Source organism: Salvelinus namaycush, chromosome 9, assembly GCF_016432855.1.
Source record: "Salvelinus namaycush isolate Seneca chromosome 9, SaNama_1.0, whole genome shotgun sequence".
Classification (NCBI taxonomy): Eukaryota; Metazoa; Chordata; class Actinopteri; order Salmoniformes; family Salmonidae; genus Salvelinus; species Salvelinus namaycush.
In genome coordinates this window covers 32852210-32871606 of record NC_052315.1, presented here as the reverse complement: position 1 = coordinate 32871606, position 19397 = coordinate 32852210, and the positions used below count along the sequence as shown (strand labels likewise).

Here is a 19397-nt window from a genome sequence, read left to right as displayed (position 1 = left end):
AATTTAACCATGTTTCAGAAAGAACCAGAATGTCAGGACACGAGTCCTGTACCCAAATATCAACTGTGTCCATTTTTTAATCATACTTGGCACATTTAGGTGCATTAGCCCAAGCCCTCTATGAGATTTAAAGTCATAGGAGGTATTCAGCTCATTCGCATAAGAGCTAACAGGCATTTTCAGCTATTTGTTGAGTGAGCTGAGACTTTGCCAAGGTCCTTGGCCAACCACGTGAGAGCAGAGCAGACTGAGCATTTGACAGACCTCCCTCAAGTCGCTGGATGAAGGGACTGGGGGGGAACTGAGAGAGCAGTGTTGGCAGACCTCCCTCAAGTCGCTGGATGAAGGGACTGGGGGGGAACTGAGAGAGCAGTGTTGGCAGACCTCCCTCAAGTCGCTGGATGAAGGGACTGGGGGGGAACTGGGAGAGCAGTGTTGGCAGAGCTCAGTCCACCCTGATGAAACTCCTGCCAAAGGAGTGGAGCTGCTGCAGGGGATGGGAGTGTCTGCCAATGCTCCATTCTGGGTGTGCACAGGAGGCCTTGGTGTGGCTCCTGTTGCAGGGTTGTGGCTGCCATGCCATGAAACATAAACATATATAAAAATCTACCTGTAATAGAGCATGCTGGGAAATATGATAATGATTAGCGTGGTTTTGGTTCAAAGTGATGTGCACCAGTTTCAGGCCTATGTATTTGAGTTAAACTAGACCCTCAAAATAAGGCCTTATGAAATACATATGGTATGGTGTTAAAGATTATTACATTTTGAATGATAACATATTTGCTTTTGATCTCACTTGGTGAAGTCCAGAGAACCTAAAAATAAATGAATTCAACAACCATGTCTCTGTCACTAACACATATAATTATGGGTGGTAACTCTATAATTTACTCGAAAGGCAAGGCACTCAGGGAAAAATTTGAATAAGACTTTACACTAAGCAGTAAGTGTGTTAATTTAACACTGTTCCAGTGTCTATTTAGGTCCACAGACTCAACACTTAGGTGTTGATTTAACACTCTCCATGTTTATTTTTTTTATTTTTTACACTGGATAATTTGCTGTGCATCATGATGGCCTAAACTAGGAGTCCACAGAATGGAGAGCTTGCTGTGTTCATGAGTAGAGCAGGTTGATTATATAGACCCACTTCTTTTATAGTGATTAAGATAATGTAGGTGTCCATCTGACAGTCTTTGCAGCACATAAGGGGAAGCTGGGAATAGTTTTACCTGTGACTTGGTTAACAGCACATTTCTCAGAGCTGATGAGATCCATTAGTGTTATCATTGCATTATGCAGACCAGTGACTCCCTTACCATCACAGAGGCCTCGTATCATTGCAAGAGGCAGTGGGAGGTATGGTAAACTGTTCCACAAGCTTTACTAATGGCCTTTTGTCTGATATCCTGCATTATGTGCTTCCCTCAGGAGGACTGTATCGCTATCAGAGAGCAGATAAACAGATTAAAACACAGAGTTCATGTATGTTTGGAGACCTGATGGTCCCCTGCACATTTACAGTAGAGGACATTCAAATTGTGAGTGCAGGCAGGGAGTTGTAGGAAACATAATTTATTTTAAGACTGGTGTTCAGCTCCCTCCTAAGTGAGAGTCCCTCACTTAGGAGGGAGTGGGAGTGTGAGTGTCTCATAATAGCAAGGTATAGCCTTTTACTATTGGCTAATGGCTACTGTATAATAATATCAAGCAATAATTGCTTAATAACCCAAAAAGGTGTAATTAGCGAACATGGAATAATTATGAACCATTTTTTTTACACAATGGGTGAACACTGTCCTCTTGGACAGTTAAATTCATACATACATTTCCTTGAGGACACTGACATTGAAACCGTCTTAGACTTGACACAACAGGCACAGAACATTGTGAATATTGCTTTGTTTACTGATTATGTGGAAGTTGAAGTTCACAAGTACCCATTATCACATTTGCAAGTATCGGTTGACAAAGGCATATTTAGTGTTTCTGATTGAAATCATGGTACTAAATAATATTTAACCATGTTGGATAATGTGATTTGACCATCTTTACGCTGTCAATTTCTTTCAGGTGAAAGAGTGGCTGTGTCTGAACTGCCAGATGCAGAGAATGGAACCCACAGGACCTCCCATGAAGAAACCCCAACCTTCTCCAAACAAAGGTTCTGCACCTCAGAAGGCCACTGTCACACCCATCACTACCCAAAAGAAAGACATTCCAACACCAGGCTCCCCCCAGAGAAAACCTGCTACATCAGCAACAGAGCCACTCAAGGCAGATGCTGCTAGAGCAGCAGACCTTCAGAAACTAGCCAGCCCAGCACCTGTTCAGAAGGCACCACAGGAGAACCGGAGAACATCAGGGCCTCAGAAACCATCAGAACAGCCAGACCAACCTGGGCATGAGCGGAGTAATGCCACCCTGTCACAGCAGGTGCCTGGGAAGCCTCAGCAAGAGCCTCCAAAAGGTGGGACATCTCCTGCCAAAGCTGAGCCAACACTACAGGCCAAGCCCCCCAAGCAGGAGTCAGGGGGCTTCTTTGGTGGCTTTGGTGGTCCTAAATCTCAGTTTACCTCAAAGCCTGAAGAGTCAGTGTCTGGGAAGATGTTTGGCTTTGGATCCTCCATCTTCAGCTCTGCATCCACTTTGATCACCTCAGCTGTTCAGGATGAGCCCCACACCACACCGCCAGCTTCCCCCATGGTGTCTGCACCCTTTGCGCTTCAAAAGCAGGAGACTCCCACACCAACTGGTGCCCAAAAAGGTGCACCAACACCAGTGTCACCCAAAAAAGAGGCTCAAACACCAGCCATAGCCCCAAAGAAAGACACCCCAATGCCAGCCTCCCCCCAGAGAAAGCCAAACTCCCCCACAATGACTGCAAAGCAGGACCAGAAACCTGCAAGTCCTCTAAAACCAGGAGACCCATCAGGGGCTAAACAGGGGAGTGCTGCACAACCACAGCAGCAGCCCCTACAGCAGAAGACTCAACAAGTCCAGCCTCAGCAGACCCCAGCAAGTGCACCGAAAGCAGAACCTGTGAAGCCTCAGCAACAGCCTCCTAAAGTTGGGACCTCTCCAGGACCTGCTCAGAAGACACCACAGGAAAACCGGAGAACATCAGAAGTTCAGAAACCACCACAGCAGCCCAGCCCTGGGCGTAGGCAGAGTAGTGCCATTCCGTCCACACAGCAACACCCCAAGCAGGAGACAGGAGGCTTCTTTGGCTTTGGTGGTCCAAAGTCTCAGCCTGCTGCCTCAAAGGCTGAAGAGTCAGTGTCTGGGAAGATGTTTGGCTTTGGATCCTCCATCTTCAGCTCTGCATCCACTTTGATCACCTCAGCTGTTCAGGATGAGCCCCACACCACACCGCCAGCTTCCCCCAAGTTGTCTGCACCGGCCTCTCCCAAGATGCCCCCTGCAAAGGAGACCAAACCACCTGCTGTTCAGAGAGCAGAGGAGAAAAAAGCAGAGCAACCCCAGCAGGCCAAGGTCCCCCCATCAATACAGGCCAACGTGGACAAACCCCCATCAGAGCCTCCAAAGGGAGCAGCATCTTCCCAACCATCTCCCAAAGCAGGCCAGTCCACCTGTCCACTCTGCAAGGTGGAACTCAACAAGGGATCCAAGGACCCTCCCAACTACAACACCTGTACCGAATGCAAGAACACTGTCTGCAACCTCTGTGGATTTAACCCCATGACAAGCGTTACTGAGGTAAGAAATTACTGTTCTGGGAATTAATTTAAACATAATACAATTATGGCTACTCTGTCAAATTGCCTTTGCCTGCCAATGTTTTATTCAGTTGAAATGTTCAATAATAGGGACATTTAAGGTACTTGTATTGAGTGCTTTAGTTACACAAATTGTAACATATCTATTCAACTTAACTACTGTATAATATTCAAGCAAGATACTTAGAGCAACGATGTTGTATGCAGACTGAATATTCAGATGGAAATATTCAGCATTATAAACTGGGTGGTTCGAGCCCTGAATGCTGATTGGCTGACAGCCGTGTTATATCATACCGTATACCACTGGTATGACAAAACATTTATTTTTACTGGTCTAATTGCATTGGTAACCAATTTATAATAGCAATAAGGGACCTCAGGGGTTTGTGGTATATGGCCAATATACCACACCCCCTTGTGCCTTATTGCTTAAATATACAGTGCCTTCGGAAATTATTCAGACCCCTTGACTTTTTCCACATTTTGTTACGTTACAGCCTTATTCTAAAATTAATTCAAATGTTTATTTTCCTCATCAATCTACACACAATATCATATGACAAGGCAAAAACAGGTTTTGGCAGCAATTACAGCATCAAGTCTTCTTGTCTATGACTCTACAAGCTTGGCACACCTGTATTTGGGGAGTTTCTCCCATTCTTCTCTGCAGATCCTTTCAAGCTCTGTCAGGTTGGATGGGGAGCATTGTTGCATAGCTATTTTCAGGTCTCTCAAGAGATGTTAGATCAGGTTCAAGTCCGGGCTCTGGCTGGGCAACTCAAGGACATTCAGAGACTTGTCCCGAAGCCACACCTGCATTTTCTTGGCTGTGTGCTTAGGGTCGTTGTCCTGTTGGAAGGTGAACCTTCGCCGCAGTCTGAGGTCCTGAGTGCTCTGGAGCAGGTTTTCATCATGGATCTCTCTCTGTACTTTGCTCCGTTCATCTTTGTCTCGATCCTGACTGGTCTCCCAGTTCCTGCCACTGAAAAACATCTTCACTGTAGGGATGGTGCCAGGTTTCCTCCAGACGTGACGCTTTTCATTCAGGCCAAAGAGTTCAATCTTGGTTTCATCACACCAGAGAATCTTGTTTCTCATAGTCTGAGAGTCTTTATGTGCCTTTTGGCAAACTCCAAGCGGGCTGTCAGTGGTGGTTGTCCTTCTGGAAGGTTCTCCCATCTCCACAGAGGAACTCTAGAGCTCTGTCAGAGTGACCATCAGGTTCTTGGTCACCTCCCTGACCAATGCCCTTGTATCCTGATTGCTCAGTTTGGTCGGGCGGCCAGCTCTAGGAAGAGTCTTGGTGTTTCCAAACATCTTCAATTTAAGAATGATGGAGGCCACTGTGTTCTTGTGTATCTGCAATGCTGCAGAATTGTTTTGGTGCCCTTACCCAGATCTATTCCTCGACACGATCCTGTCTCTGAGCTCTACAGGCAATTCCTTCGACCTGATGGCTTGGTTTTTTGCTCTGACATGCACTGTCAACTGTGGGATCTTATATAGACAGGTTTGTGCCTTTTCAAATCATGTCCAATCAATTGGATTTATCACAGGTGGACTCCAATCAAGTTGTAGAAACATCTCAAGGATGATCAATGGAAACAGGATGCACCTGGGGTCAATTTCGAGTCTCATAGCAAAGGGTCTGAATACTTACAATTGAAGTCAGAAGTTTACATGCAATTAGTTTGGAGTCATTAAAACTCGTTTTTCAACCACTCCACAAATTTGTTGTTAACAAACTATAGTTTTGGCAAGACGGTTAGGACATCTACTTTGTGCATGACACAAGTAATTTTTCCAACAACTGTTTACAGACAGATTATTTAACTTATAATTCACTGTATCACAATTCCAGTGGGTCAGAAGTTTACATACGCTAAGTTGACTGTGCCTTTAAAAAGCTTGGAACATTCCAGAAAATGATTCCAGAAAATGATGTCATGGCTTTAGAAGCTTCTGATAGGCTAATTGACATAATTTGAGTCAATTGGAGTTTTACCTGTGGATGTATTTCAAATCCTACCTTCAAACTCAGTGCCTCTTTGCTTTACATCATGGGAAAATCAAAAGAAATCAGCCAAGACCTCAGAAAAAAATTGTAGACCTCCACAAGTCTGGTTCATTCTTAGGAGCAATTTCCAAATGCCTGAAGGTCCCACGTTCATCTGTACAAACAATAGTACGCAAGTATAAACACCATGGGACCACGCAGCCGTCATATTATTCAGGAAGGAGACGTGTTCTGTCTCCTAGAGATGAACATACTTTGGTGCGAAAAGTGCAAATCAATCCCAGAACAACAGCAATAGACCTTGTGAAGTCGCTGGAGGAAACAGGTACAAAAGTATCTATATCCACAGTAAAATGAGTCCTATATCGACATAACCTGAAAGGCCGCTCAGCAAGGAAGAAACCACTGCTCCAAAACCGGCATAAAAAAGCCAGACTACGGTTTGCAACTGCACATGGGGACAAAGATCTTACTTTTTGGATAAATGTCCTCTGGTTTGATGAAACAAAAATAGAACTGTTTGGCCATAATGACAATTGTTATGTTTGGTGGAAAAAGGGGAGGCTTGCAAGCCGAAGAACACCAACCCAACCTTGAAGCATGGGGGTAGCAGCATCATGTTGTGGGGGTGCTTTGCTGCAGGAGGGACTGGTGCACTTCACAAAATAGATGGCATCATGAGGCAGGAAAATTATGTGGATATATTGAAGCAACATCTCAAGACATCAGTTAGGAAGTTAAAGCTTGGTTGCAATTATTATTCTTTTTTTCACCTTTATTTAACCAGGTAGGCTAGTTGAGAACAAGTTCTCATTTGCAACTGTGACCTGGCCAAGATAAAGTAAAGCAGTTTGACACATACAACAACACAGAGTTACACATGGAATAAGTAGAAAAATCTATATACAGCATGTGCAAATGAGATAGGATAAGAGAGGTAAGGTAATACATAGGCCATGGTGGCGAAGTAATTACAATATAGCAATTAAACACTGGAATAGTAGAATGTGCAGAAGATGAATGTGCAAGTAGAGATACTGGGTGTAAAGGTGCAAGATAAATAAATAAATACAATATGGGGATGAGGTAGATTGGATGGGCTATTTACAGATTAGCTATGTACAGGTGCAGTGATCTGTGAGCTGCTCTGACAGCTGGTGCTTAAAGCTAATGAGGGAGGTAAGAGTCTCCAGAGTCTCTAGTCGCAAATACATACTTCCAAATTGGCAAAATGGCTTAAGGACAACAATGTCAAGGTATTGGAGTGTCCATCACAAAGCCCTGACCTCAATCCTATAGAACATTTGTGGGCAGAACTGAAAAAGCGTGTGCTAGCAAGGAGGCCTACATACCTGACTCAGTTACACCAGCTCTGTCAGGAGGAATGCGCCAAAATTCACCCAACTTATTGTGGGAAGCTTGTGGAAGGTTACCCGAAATGTTTGACCCAAGTTAAACAATTTAAATGCAATGCTACCAAATACTAATTGAGTGTATGTAAACTTCTGTACCACTGGGAATGTGATGAAAGAAATAAAAGCTGAAATAAATCATTCTCTCTACTATTATTCTGACATTTCACATTCTTAAAATAAAGTGGTGATCCTAACTGACCTAAAACGGAATTTTTACTAGGATTAAATGTCAGGAATTGTAAAAAAAACTGAGTATAAATGTATTTGGTTAAGGTATATATAAACTTCCGACTTCAACTGTATCTAAATAAGGTTTTTCTGTTTTTAGTTTTTTATTAATTTGCAAACATTTCTAAAAACCTGTTTTCGCTTTGACATTCTCGGGTATTGTTTGAAGATTAATGAGGATTTTATTTTATCCATTTTAGAATTAGACTGTAACGTAACAAAATGTGGGAAAAGTCAAGGGGTCTGAACACTTTCCGAAGGCAATGTTTATATATTTTTTTACAAATCGATACTTGGAATCAAATATCAATATATTATTGTTAAAAAATAATGTTGTGATATGTAACTGTACATAACGGTTTATTCCCCCATCACTAGTATACAGTGTTAGGTTCTAATTCTCAGAGTAAAAAATTCTACGGACACTATGAAAGCTTAACCAAGTTTATTCTGCCCAGAGGATCAATACAGCTGCATTAGACAAAGCATGTTTCCACCACCACAAGTATATATAGTGCCTTGCAAAAGTATTCATCCCCCTTGGCGTTTGTCCTATTTTGTTGCATTACAACCTGTAAATTGATTTTTATTTGGATTTAATGTAATGGACATACACAAAATAGTCCAAATTGGTGAAGTAAAATTTAAAAAACGACTTGTTTAAAAAAAAAAAAAATTAAAACCCGGAAAAGTGGTGAGTGCTTGTGTATTCACCCCTTTGCTATGAAGCACCTAAATAAGATCTGGTACAACCAATTACCTTCAGAAGTCACATAATTAGTTAAATAAAGTCCACCTGTGTGCAATCTAAGTGTCACATGATCTGTCACATGATCTCAGTTTATATACACCTGTTCTGTAAAGCAACAGAGTCTGCAACACCACTAAGCAACGGGCACCACCAAGCAAGCGGCACCATGAAGACCAAGGAGCTCTCCACACAGGTCAGGGGCAAAGTTGTGGGGAAGTACAGATCAGGGTTGGGTTATAAAAAAAAAATGAAACTTTGAACATCCCACAGAGCACCGTTAAATCCATTATTAAAAATGGAAATAATATGGCACCACAACAAACCTGCCAAGAGAGGGCCACCCACCAAAACTCACAGACCAGGCAAGGAGGGCATTAATCAGAGAGGCAACAAAGAAACCAAAGATAACCATGAAGGAGCTGCAAAGCTCCACAGCGGAGATTGGAGTATCTCTCCATAGGACCACTTTAAGCCATACACTCCACAGAGCTGGGCTTTATGGAAGAGTGGCCAGAAAAAAAGCCATTACTTAAAGAAAAAAATAAGCAAACATGTTTGGTGTTTGCCAAAAGAAATATGGGAGACTCCCCAAACATATGGAAGAAGGTACTCTGGTCAGATGAGACTAAAATGTATCTTTTTGGCCATCAAGGAAAACGCTATGTCTGGTGCAAACCCAACATCTCTCATCACCCCGAGAACATCATCCCCACAGTGAAGCATGGTGGTGGCAGCATCATGCTGTGGGGATGTTTTTCATCGGCAGGGACTGGGAAACTGGTCCGAATTGAAGGAATGATGGATGGCGCTAAATACAGGGAAATTCTTCAGGGAAACCTGTTTCAGTCTTCCAGAGATTTGAGACTGGGACAGAGGTTCACCTTCCAGCAGGACAATGACCCTAAGCGTAATGCTAAAGCAACACTTGAGTGGTTTAAGGGGAAACATTTAATGTATTGGAATGGCCTAGTCAAAGCCCAGACCTCAATCCAATTGAGAATCTGTGGTATGACTTAAAGATTGCTGGACACCAGCGGAACCCATCCAACTTGAAGGAGCTGGAGCAGTTTTGCCTTGAAGAATGGGCAAAAATCCCAGTGGCTAGATGTGCCAAGCTTATAGAGACATACCCCAAGAGACTTACTGCTGTAATTGTTGCAAATGGTGGCTCCAGAAAGTATTGACTTTGGGGGGGATGAATAGTTGTGCACGCTCAAGTTTTCTGTTTTTTTTGTCTTATTTCTTGTTTTTTTCACAAGATTAAATATTTTGCATCTTCAAAGTGGAAGGCATGTTGTGTAAACCAAATGATACAAACCCCCAAAACATACATTTTAATTCCAGGATGTAAGGCAACAAGGTAGGAAAAATGCCAAGGGGGTGAATACTTTCACAAGCCACTGTATACTCCAATTTAGGTACTCCTCCTTCTCTCTAATCCTTACATAAATTATGGTTCGACAGGAAGAGGAAGTAATGGGGTAATAAACCATAATTCCTCCCTTAAGGGGATCTGACCTGACCTCAACCCCTCATTTGCCCAATTCACAGATGTCCATCCGTATCCCCAATAGCAATCCTGTGTCTTCCTCCTGTCCACCCAGCACATTCCAAAGCCATCTGGCTCCTACAGATAACCATTAACTTCTGATGTAAAAATCAGTCTCTAGGATAGCAATGTCCCAAGTTTAACCCAGAATCCAACAACAGTATGTATCTAACACAACACTGCTCTTTCAGATGAAGGAGTGGCTGTGTCTGAACTGCCAGATGCAGAGAGCTCTTGGAGGAATTGAACCCCCAGAACCCCTCATGATGAAACTGTATCCCAACAAAGTTTTTGCACCTCAAACAGTCACTGTCACACCTATTGTAGCCCAAAAGGACATTGCAACACCTGCTGCATCTGTGAAGACAGACAGTCCAATCCCAAGCTCCCCTCAAAGGAAACCAGTTCCCCCTGCAGCTAAAGTATCAAAAGCTGAAGCTACTAAAGCAGCAGGCACTCAAAAGCCGGCAAGCCCAGCTCAGATGGCATCACAGGTGAACCGGAGAGCTTCAGAACCTCAGAAACAACCACAGCAGCCCAGCCAGCCTGGGCGTAGGCAGAGTAGTGCCATCCCAGACACACAGCAACACCCCAAGCAGGAGTCAGGGGGCTTCTTTGGTGGCTTTGGTGGTCCCAAATCTCAGTTTACCTCAAAGCCTGAAGAGTCAGTGTCTGGGAAGATGTTTGGCTTTGGATCCTCCATCTTCAGCTCTGCATCCACTTTGATCACCTCAGCTGTTCAGGATGAGCCCCACACCACACCGCCAGCTTCCCCCAAGTTGTCTGCACCGGCCTCTCCCAAGATGCCCCCTGCAAAGGAGACCAAACCACCTGCTACTGAGAGAGCAGAGGAAACAAAAGCAGAGCAACCCCAGCAGGCCAAGGTCCCCACATCAGTACAGGCTAAAGTGGACCAACCCCCATTAGAGCCTCCAAAAGGAGTAGCATCCTCCCAACCAGCACCCAAAGCAGGCCAGTCCACCTGTCCACTCTGCAAGGTGGACTTTAACATTGACTCCAAGGACCCTCCCAACTACAACACCTGCACCGAATGCAAGAACACTGTCTGCAACCTCTGTGGATTTAACCCCATGACAAATGTTACTGAGGTAAATGAAATTGCAAGCATGTGGTATTTTATGTTCTTGTTTGTTTAAATATTTTTTCGAAAAATCCATTGAACACAGTCTGTTATTTTCAGTTTGATTATCATAGTTTACTCTTAAATGTGACTGAATATTTTTTTTCAGGTGAAGGAATGGCTGTGTCTGAACTGCCAGATGCACAGAGCTCTTGGGGGAATGGAACCCCCAGGACCCCGCATGATGAAACCCCAACCCTTACTCAACAAAGTTTCTACACCTGTTGCACCTCAAAAGGAGACTCCGGCATCTCAAAAAGAAAAGGAGACAGCCATACCTGCTGTCGATCAGAAGAAGGCCGCCTCCACACTACAAAAAGAGGAGAGAACCACACTTGCTGCACCACAAAAAGAGACTCCATTACCAGCCTCATCCAAAATGGGGGAGACACCAGTTACAGCTTTAAAGCAGGACACTCCAACACCAGATTCACCACAAAATAAAAAATATCCTACACCACCAGGTGTGTCTGTAACAGATGAGGTCCCAACCACAGCTTTGCCTGTCAAGAAGGAAGTTTTTTCCTCAGCCCTTATCAAGGAGGAACCAACTTCTGCCTCCCCTCTCATCAAGGAGGTCACTGATTCACCTCTCACTAAGGAGGCACCAGCCCCAGCCTCACCTCAAAAGAATAAGGAACCTATACTACCAGGGTCACAAAACAGAAAGGTGTCCCCAACACTAGGTTCAATCCAAGATAACTATGCTGTACAATCAGGTTTACCTCTGAAGAAGGAAGTACCATTTTCGACAGCAGTAGAGACTAAAGAGGTCCAACTTCCAGCTGCAGTTCAAAGCAATGAGGCACCTGTTCCAGATTCACTCAAAACAAAAGAGACTACAACAGTTGGCTCCGCACTGAAAAAAGAGGCTTCATCTACTGAGATCTCAATTGACAACCAGAAACCTGCAATTGTTCAAAAGTCGAAGGAGCGACCAGCCACACCTACAAACAAGCAGAACGAGGTTGGTCAACCCTTACAGCAGCCAGAAAAGCAAATGCCTGCACAGGAACAGCCAGCTGCACAGCCTCTGGCACAAGTACAGTCCCTGGAAGCTCCAAAGCCAGACCCCAAAATCACTCCCCCAAAGCAGGAGCTTGGGAAACCAGCCAGTTCAGCACCTGCTCAGAAGGCACTAGAGATCCGGAGAACATCAGAACCTCAGACACCACCACAGCAGCCCAGCCAGAGTAGTGCCATCCCATCCACACAGCAACCCCCCAAGCAGGAGTCAGGAGGCTTATTTGGCTTTGGTGGTCCCAAATCTCAGTCTACCCCCTCAAAGCCTGAAGAGTCAGTGTCTGGGAAGATGTTTGGCTTTGGATCCTCCATCTTCAGCTCTGCATCCACTTTGATCACCTCATCTGTTCAGGATGAGCCCCACACCACACCGCCAGCTTCCCCCAAGTTGTCTGCACCGGCCTCTCCCAAGATGCCCCCTGCAAAGGAGACCAAACCACCTGCTACTGAGAGAGCAGAGGAAACAAAAGCAGAGCAACCCCAGCAGGCCAAGGTCCCCCCATCAGTACAGGCCAACGTGGACAAACCCCCATTAGAGCCTCGAAAGGGAGCAGCATCTTCCCAACCATCTCCCAAAGCAGGCCAGTCCACCTGTCCACTCTGCAAGGTGGAACTCAACAAGGGATCCAAGGACCCTCCCAACTACAACACCTGTACCGAATGCAAGAACACTGTCTGCAACCTCTGTGGATTTAACCCCATGCCACATGAAACAGAGGTAATTAAACAGTCTATGTTTCATCAAAGTAATTTGGCTTCTCTAACATAAATGTTGTGCTTTATTTTACAACAGTTATTTAAGAATACTAACTATGCATTGACAGTGTCTATAGTTGGCAGTCATCTCTTTCATCGGAGTTGTAAGATAGGAATACAAGATGCTATGATGGAGCTCTTGTTATTACTATTGGCTTTTCTCCAAATAGTCTAATATTTGTTCATGATCTTCCTGTAAGCAAATTGTAATCTGGAAGAATTGTATTAATACAGTCTGACATAAATTATTCATTTGATTTAGCATCTTCAGATTTAGAGCATTATGGCAGTAGTTTTACTACATGTTTGTAACATATAGTTTTAAGCATTTAAATAGCAACTAAGATAAGAGCATCTGTAAGTCCTCAGACTGCAATACAATTCTACAAGATTGTTTGTTGAAAAAAATGTTCAACACCGTTATTTTATTTCAGGTGAAGGAATGGCTGTGTCTGAACTGCCAGATGCAGAGAGCTCTTGGGGGAATGGAACCCCCAGGACCGCCGATGATTAAATCCCAACCCTTGCCAAGCAAAGTCTCCACACCTGCTGCATCTCAAAAGCTGACCCCAGCACCAGCTAAACCCCAAAAGGAGGAGATTCCAGTACCTGCGGCTGCCCAAAAAGAGATTCCTCCACCCACTGTACCTCAGGAGACATTAATATCGGCAGGAACCCCATCAACAGCTGCAGTCAAAAAGGAGGAGACCCCAGCACCAGGATCCCCACAAAACAAACATGTTCCACCTGCTGTGGCTGCAAAGGACAAACAGGAACCTATAATTGTTCAGAAACCAGTGGGCCAAACAATTCCAGTGACACCCATACCCAGTGGTGCTGCTACACCTGCACAGCAGCCAGAAAAGCAAACTCCTCCACTGCAACAGCCTGATGCAAAGCCCCCACCACAACTACAGCCCCAGCAAGTTCCAAAGATAGACCCCAAAACGGATCCCCTAAAGCAGAAGCCTCAACAACAGCTTCCAATAGGTGGGACCTCTCCTGCCAAAGCTGTATTACAACCACAGGCCAAGCCCCCAAAGCAGTCAGGAGGCTTCTTTGGCTTTGGTGGTCCAAAGTCTCAGCCTGCTGCCTCAAAGGCTGAAGAGTCAGTGTCTGGGAAGATGTTTGGCTTTGGATCCTCCATCTTCAGCTCTGCATCCACTTTGATCACCTCAGCTGTTCAGGATGAGCCCCACACCACACCGCCAGCTTCCCCCAAGTTGTCTGCACCGGCCTCTCCCAAGATGCCCCCTGCAAAGGAGACCAAACCACCTGCTACTGAGAGAGCAGAGGAAACAAAAGCAGAGCAACCCCAGCAGGCCAAGGTCCCCCCATCAGTACAGGCCAATGTGGACAAACCCCCATTAGAACCTCCAAAGGGAGCAGCATCTTCCCAACCATCTCCCAAAGCAGGCCAGTCCACCTGTCCACTCTGCAAGGTGGAACTCAACAAGGGATCCAAGGATCCTCCCAACTACAACACCTGTACCGAATGCAAGAACACTGTCTGCAACCTCTGTGGATTTAACCCCATGCCACATGAAACAGAGGTAAGACTGTGAAAATATGTTAATTACATTTGATTTTGTGTATAACTTAAACATACCTCTCAGAGTTGCTATGGATGTTTCAAGGCCTCTGTAATCCCCAATGCCACGTTGAGCATGTGTAATTTCTCGTGCACTGTTCAGAAAATGCTAACCCCATAGGCACATGGCAGAGGTTGATATACTCACTAAACTGTTTTATTATCCAGCATTAGACTAGTTATGTTGCTTCTAGAGGAGCCAGGTCTTATAGTTTTGCATTGGTTGTAGCTCAAATCCAGGTCCAGACCATGCAGACCAATTTTGGATTTACATTTGCTACAGAGTTCTTCTTATTGTCTTACATTGGATGAAAATGTGTCAGTAGGAAAGCACCAGTGTTTGATATATCTCCCTTTGCTTGTGCTGTGATACGTGGTTTTGGAGGCTGTAGTCTACACAATCAAATGTTTTCTGATACAGTGACTCAGTAACAGTGTAGGTCATTACAGGGTACTGGTGATTTTACCTGCTGATGACTAATAATAACAGGCCTTGGCTTCCTGCTCAGACAGCTCACAGCAGGTCACCCAGCTGCTGGGGATGGTTTGTGGGATGGAGGATGACAGGGCTAGGGCTGGCAACATGGATCCTCTCTGCTATATGCAGTTAACCTCCATTATCACAGCCCGGTTTTCAGTGCTGTTGTGTTTCGCTCAAGACTTTCTAAAGGCTTAGTGGGTAAAGAGCCAATAAAAACATTAGTGGCCAGCAGGGACTAGTGGTGCAGCTTTCAAGAACCTTGAAATTCTAAGTGATTGGCACCCATTCCAGCCAAACAGACTTGTGTTTAAAAAAAACACTGGCAATAGAATTAAATGTGCTGACGAGTTCATTCTTCCTTGGGGCAGAGCAGTTTATATTTGACAAAATATAGCATTTTCTCCACCATGTTTTGAGAGTGAGATGGATTTCAAAGTATGAGACTTCTACAGATGAGAGACTGATCCCTGCATTGGAAATGTGTGGAAAAGGATTGCCTGGAGAGCTGCCCAGACAATGCATTAGCACTGAGGTCTAAGTACAGTGGCTCTATGTAATCTTTTGAGGGGCCTCAAACAGTATTAAAACCATAGTCTAATGCACTCTGTGTCGGTGATGGCTGCCTGCCTCTTCCTGGGACATCCCTCTCATGGTTAGGTCTCAGTGGATGTGACATTACATAACGGCTCATGCGAGGCGATGCCTCAGCCTCGGCGGTCCGACATCACTGAAACTGTATTATTAAAGTGATTAAGAGTTGTGCAACAGCATTAGCGAGAGGGATCTGCCGCTGGCTGGGGACTCCAGCCCCCGTGAGAGATGGCAGGGCCCTGTGATATGCTAATAGGCAGAGGTGAGCTGGATTCATTCCAACACAGCATCAGTACAGCAGCAGTATGTTTCTCCATCTGCTCCCCTCAGATCACTGGCTCCCTGCACTTCAACAGTTTCCTTTCAATTATACTCCACACGTTTGTTTGCTGCTAATAGTGGTGCACGTGTGTGTTGAATTTTTGTCACCAACACATTGACGGGCTGGCATGTTGGGTGCTGCTCTCGCCTCTCGGTCACCTCTGGGTTAACTAAAGTAGGCTAGTGTTAATTAAGGAACACCCTATTTCCAGGCTGGCAATGAAGAGTACTTCCCTTACAGCTAGCATTACAGTCTTTCCCATTGGTTGTTCACTCGCAGGTGTGTGAGCATGCGATAGCATATGTGATTGAATGACTGAGTCCAAGCCCGGCACTCATCCATGAGTACGTCCTAAAGGTTAATGAGATGCATTATTATTATTATTATTGTTGTTGGTTCCTCAAATTATAGCCATATCATATCAATATGCAATATTATTATTGTTCCTCATATTATCATTTCGATAGCGTAAACTCTCCACATGGGACGCAAATGGCACCACTCTGATGTCAGTGTTCATACAGTGGGTTAGCTAGCCAATACACCAGCGTTCCAATGTAATAACATCTCTTAGTCACACAACTGGACACCTTTTCTTAAGGTCATCTTTTGATGCTAATGCCTTTGTAATAAAATGGTGGGTTATTTTGCACTAGCCTCCACAGGCAGGACCAAAATACCACCAGATTAAACCTGAAAGCAGCTAGCATTGAATGGAAACTCAAAGATTTATGTCGCCCGCTTAATATATTTTTTGGGTTGCATTCTAGGTAATATATGATTATCGGTATTTGTTGCCGGTGACGTACTGCATTTGTCACATTCAGCTTTTTTATTTGTGTACTAGTTGAAAAGCCTGTACCTTCATATCCCTGGATGTTGAATCTCACTAACAGGGCTATGAGAGTAGACCTCTCTGCCGTGTCTGAGCTGTTATGCTGTGGTGCTTCTCCCAGAGACAGGTTTTCAACAAGGCTCAGCCTAGCTCATACAACATTATGGCAGAATAATGCTCCATTTTATGAGGCTCTTACATAATCCACTCTCGTCCTTGTGTCTTTCATGGAGAGCACACAATGCAGCCTGAGGTGTGGGTTGTGGGATACAGGGGGACACTGGCTACTACTGTATGTACACCACTCAACACATGCCTGTGTAACACTGAAGGACGATGGCTGGGAATGTGTAACTGCAGGGGCAGCTGACCTCCACATTGTCATACTGCATTGTGCTTTTCTTTAACCTTTTTTTCAGATTGCCAGACATGCTGCCAAAGCCTTTTTAGTCTCTACAGAAGAATAAAAAGCAGTGGTTTGGTTAGAGGACAGGAGAGAGGAGCGTTAGAACTAGATGGGCAAACGCCAGTAGCAAGTCTGTTCATTTCCCCTCTCTCTCTTTCTACTCTAGCTGATCTTATCAAAAAGGCTGAGTGTATGTTTTCTGTTATCTAGGACACCCGTGTTCCCTCCCTGGGTCTGTTTACAGCTGTTTGCAATTGGACCACTATACTGGCTGCTTGGTTATAATGTTCCATACAGGGTAATAGTGAGAGAAGCATTATTGCTGGTTGGCAGCCTGATAGTATAGCTGTACCACCAATAGCCTCTGTATAAAAGGACAGTGCTATAACTTGTTATTTTCTCAAACAAAAAGGACTCCCGAAAGATGTAAACAACAAAAAAAGCTGCAAGTCGTGGTCCACGTCTACCTCATAATCTTTAGGCCTAGCTGTAGGCAGCAATCATCACACCCACCTCCACATCAAATGAAATGTTATTTGTCACATGCTTCAGAACAGGTGTAGACTCACAGTGAAATGCTCCAAGGTTATTAACCAAGGTCAGTAGCTTAATCTGTGGTACATTTGCTGTACTCTCAGCTAGGAATTTCTAAATGTTGAGATGTTCCACTGTAGGCCCTGCCCTGGCCCAGGCTGTTGCTGCGGTGATAAGGAGAAACCCCTTGGTGCATCCTTTCAACTCTTCTTCACAGACTGTATGTTTCACAAGGTTCTAGCCAAGCTCTTTCATGTAGGGTTTATAACCATAGCACTTTATTTTTCACTGTGTTTGTCTCAAAGCTCAAGTCACATTCATTTTGACTTCTGAGGCTGTGTGTTTGAAAGGATAGTCTGCAGAGCCAATCTGATTTAAATGTGCGACCTTGAGCTGTCTTGGACCTGGTCTTCCTTAAACGATAGTAACCTTGATACAATTAGGGCTATGTAGAATGTCACTGCTGTAGCCTACTTCCCAGCTCAACTGTAGTAATATCTCTGTTATTTTAGGGCAGTTGATCGGTGTGTTGTGCATAGGAGCAGTTCCTAACTGTGATGTGCATCCTTTAAGCTAAAATATCCCTTCAAAATGGGAAAGTAGTGCTGCTTGCTATTTTGAAGGGGGTCTTGGCTGTCAGTTGAAGGAGAGGGAATAGAATCTCCCCCTAGAGACCTGTCCCCTCTTTCTTTCTTTCTATTTACTCCTCTCTCTCCATATCCTCTTCCCTTATCTCCCTCTCTCCCCTCTCTCAATCTTTCCCTTCTCTCTGCCTGTCTTCAAATGTTGACTTGTCATTCATCAGATTTGAGAGAGAGAGCAGGGCCTGGACTCATCGTCTTTAGAATGAAGCACTCTGCTTATTGCAGATTAGTGGGTCAACACGCTCTATTATCAGAGGGCCAGATTGATGAGAAGTGTGAGCACTTCGGGGGCTGCTAAAAGAACACTATATTAGCCAGCTACAGCCGTTGCCAAAGGCAGCTGCCAGGAAATCAATAAGGAACCTACCAGCACGAGCTTCTATAAGAATAGAGTTTCTCTGATGGCCTGAAATATACAGCGACTAACACCACCCACTGAACTTTTATTCAATTCACCTCTCGGATGGGATGATATCAGATGTAAATCTCCAGTATTTCTGTACGCCAGCTCCTAGGGGCCTTGGCTGGCGCACTGTGTGCTTGTGAATAGAGTAATGCAGCCAAGCTATTGGTGTTGTTGTGTTTATGTTGACATGTGGACAAATTGTTCATGCTTGCTTACAGCAGCAGTGTGTTGGACCTAGAGGCTCTCTGGTTTCACATTTGTTTTAAAGAGCATTCTATGCTGAGTTGCACACCTGTGTTATTTGATATCGATGCCTATGTTGTAGCTGAATAAGATGAATGCCTCTTGTCGCTCAAGCCACTGTAAATGCTGTAAAGATTGTCACACACTGTAAAATATGCAGAGGGGGCAAAACGTCATTGTTTCAGCTGGTTGATTGATGGTCCAATGCATTAAAGAGAATGTGTGATTTAGTGTAGAGCTCAGCAGATGCACAGTGGTGGTGTTATAGCTCTAGCTGGTATGGGGTCCCTGTGTGTCAACATAGCAGCTTCCTGAGAGCTGTCACTGTGAAGGCCTTGATAATCCAGCTCTGAGACTAATCACAATTGACGACTGCACAGCTCCCCTGCTCCCCCTGCTCTCAGCACAGAGCTCCTGCTCAAACGTATTTAATTAAAGGAAGGGATGATGGTAGGCCCAGGAGTCAGGAGTCTCTACTGGAGTGGAAACCTAGTAACAGCCATATCATTGCAAGGTTCACCTCTCGAAACATTGTGTCTTCGACTCTGGCAAACACATGTATCTTGATCCTTCTAGACTCCCATTACTTGTATGTGTTGACATGATGTACTGCCGATGTGTTGGTGAAATAGTAGTTGCTAAGCATTACAACTTTACCTCATCTTACGGATACATACAAGTCATCTATAATATATTGGATGCTTCAGCTTGGACTGAG

At 44.5% G+C, this 19397-nt stretch overlaps 1 protein-coding gene across 1 annotated transcript in view; it reads left to right on the top strand.

Annotated features, from left to right (window-relative positions):
* The first annotated feature begins 2880 nt into the window (after positions 1 to 2880).
* LOC120053243 (protein piccolo-like) overlaps positions 2881 to 19397 on the top strand; it is an 86848-nt gene continuing 70331 nt past the window's right edge. Inside the window, 7 exon segments of the mRNA XM_039000389.1 lie at positions 2881 to 3723; positions 9898 to 10815; positions 10957 to 12295; positions 12358 to 12387; positions 12452 to 12588; positions 13061 to 14179; positions 17296 to 17301. Coding sequence (XP_038856317.1) covers positions 2881 to 3723; positions 9898 to 10815; positions 10957 to 12295; positions 12358 to 12387; positions 12452 to 12588; positions 13061 to 14179; positions 17296 to 17301 — 4392 coding nt within the window.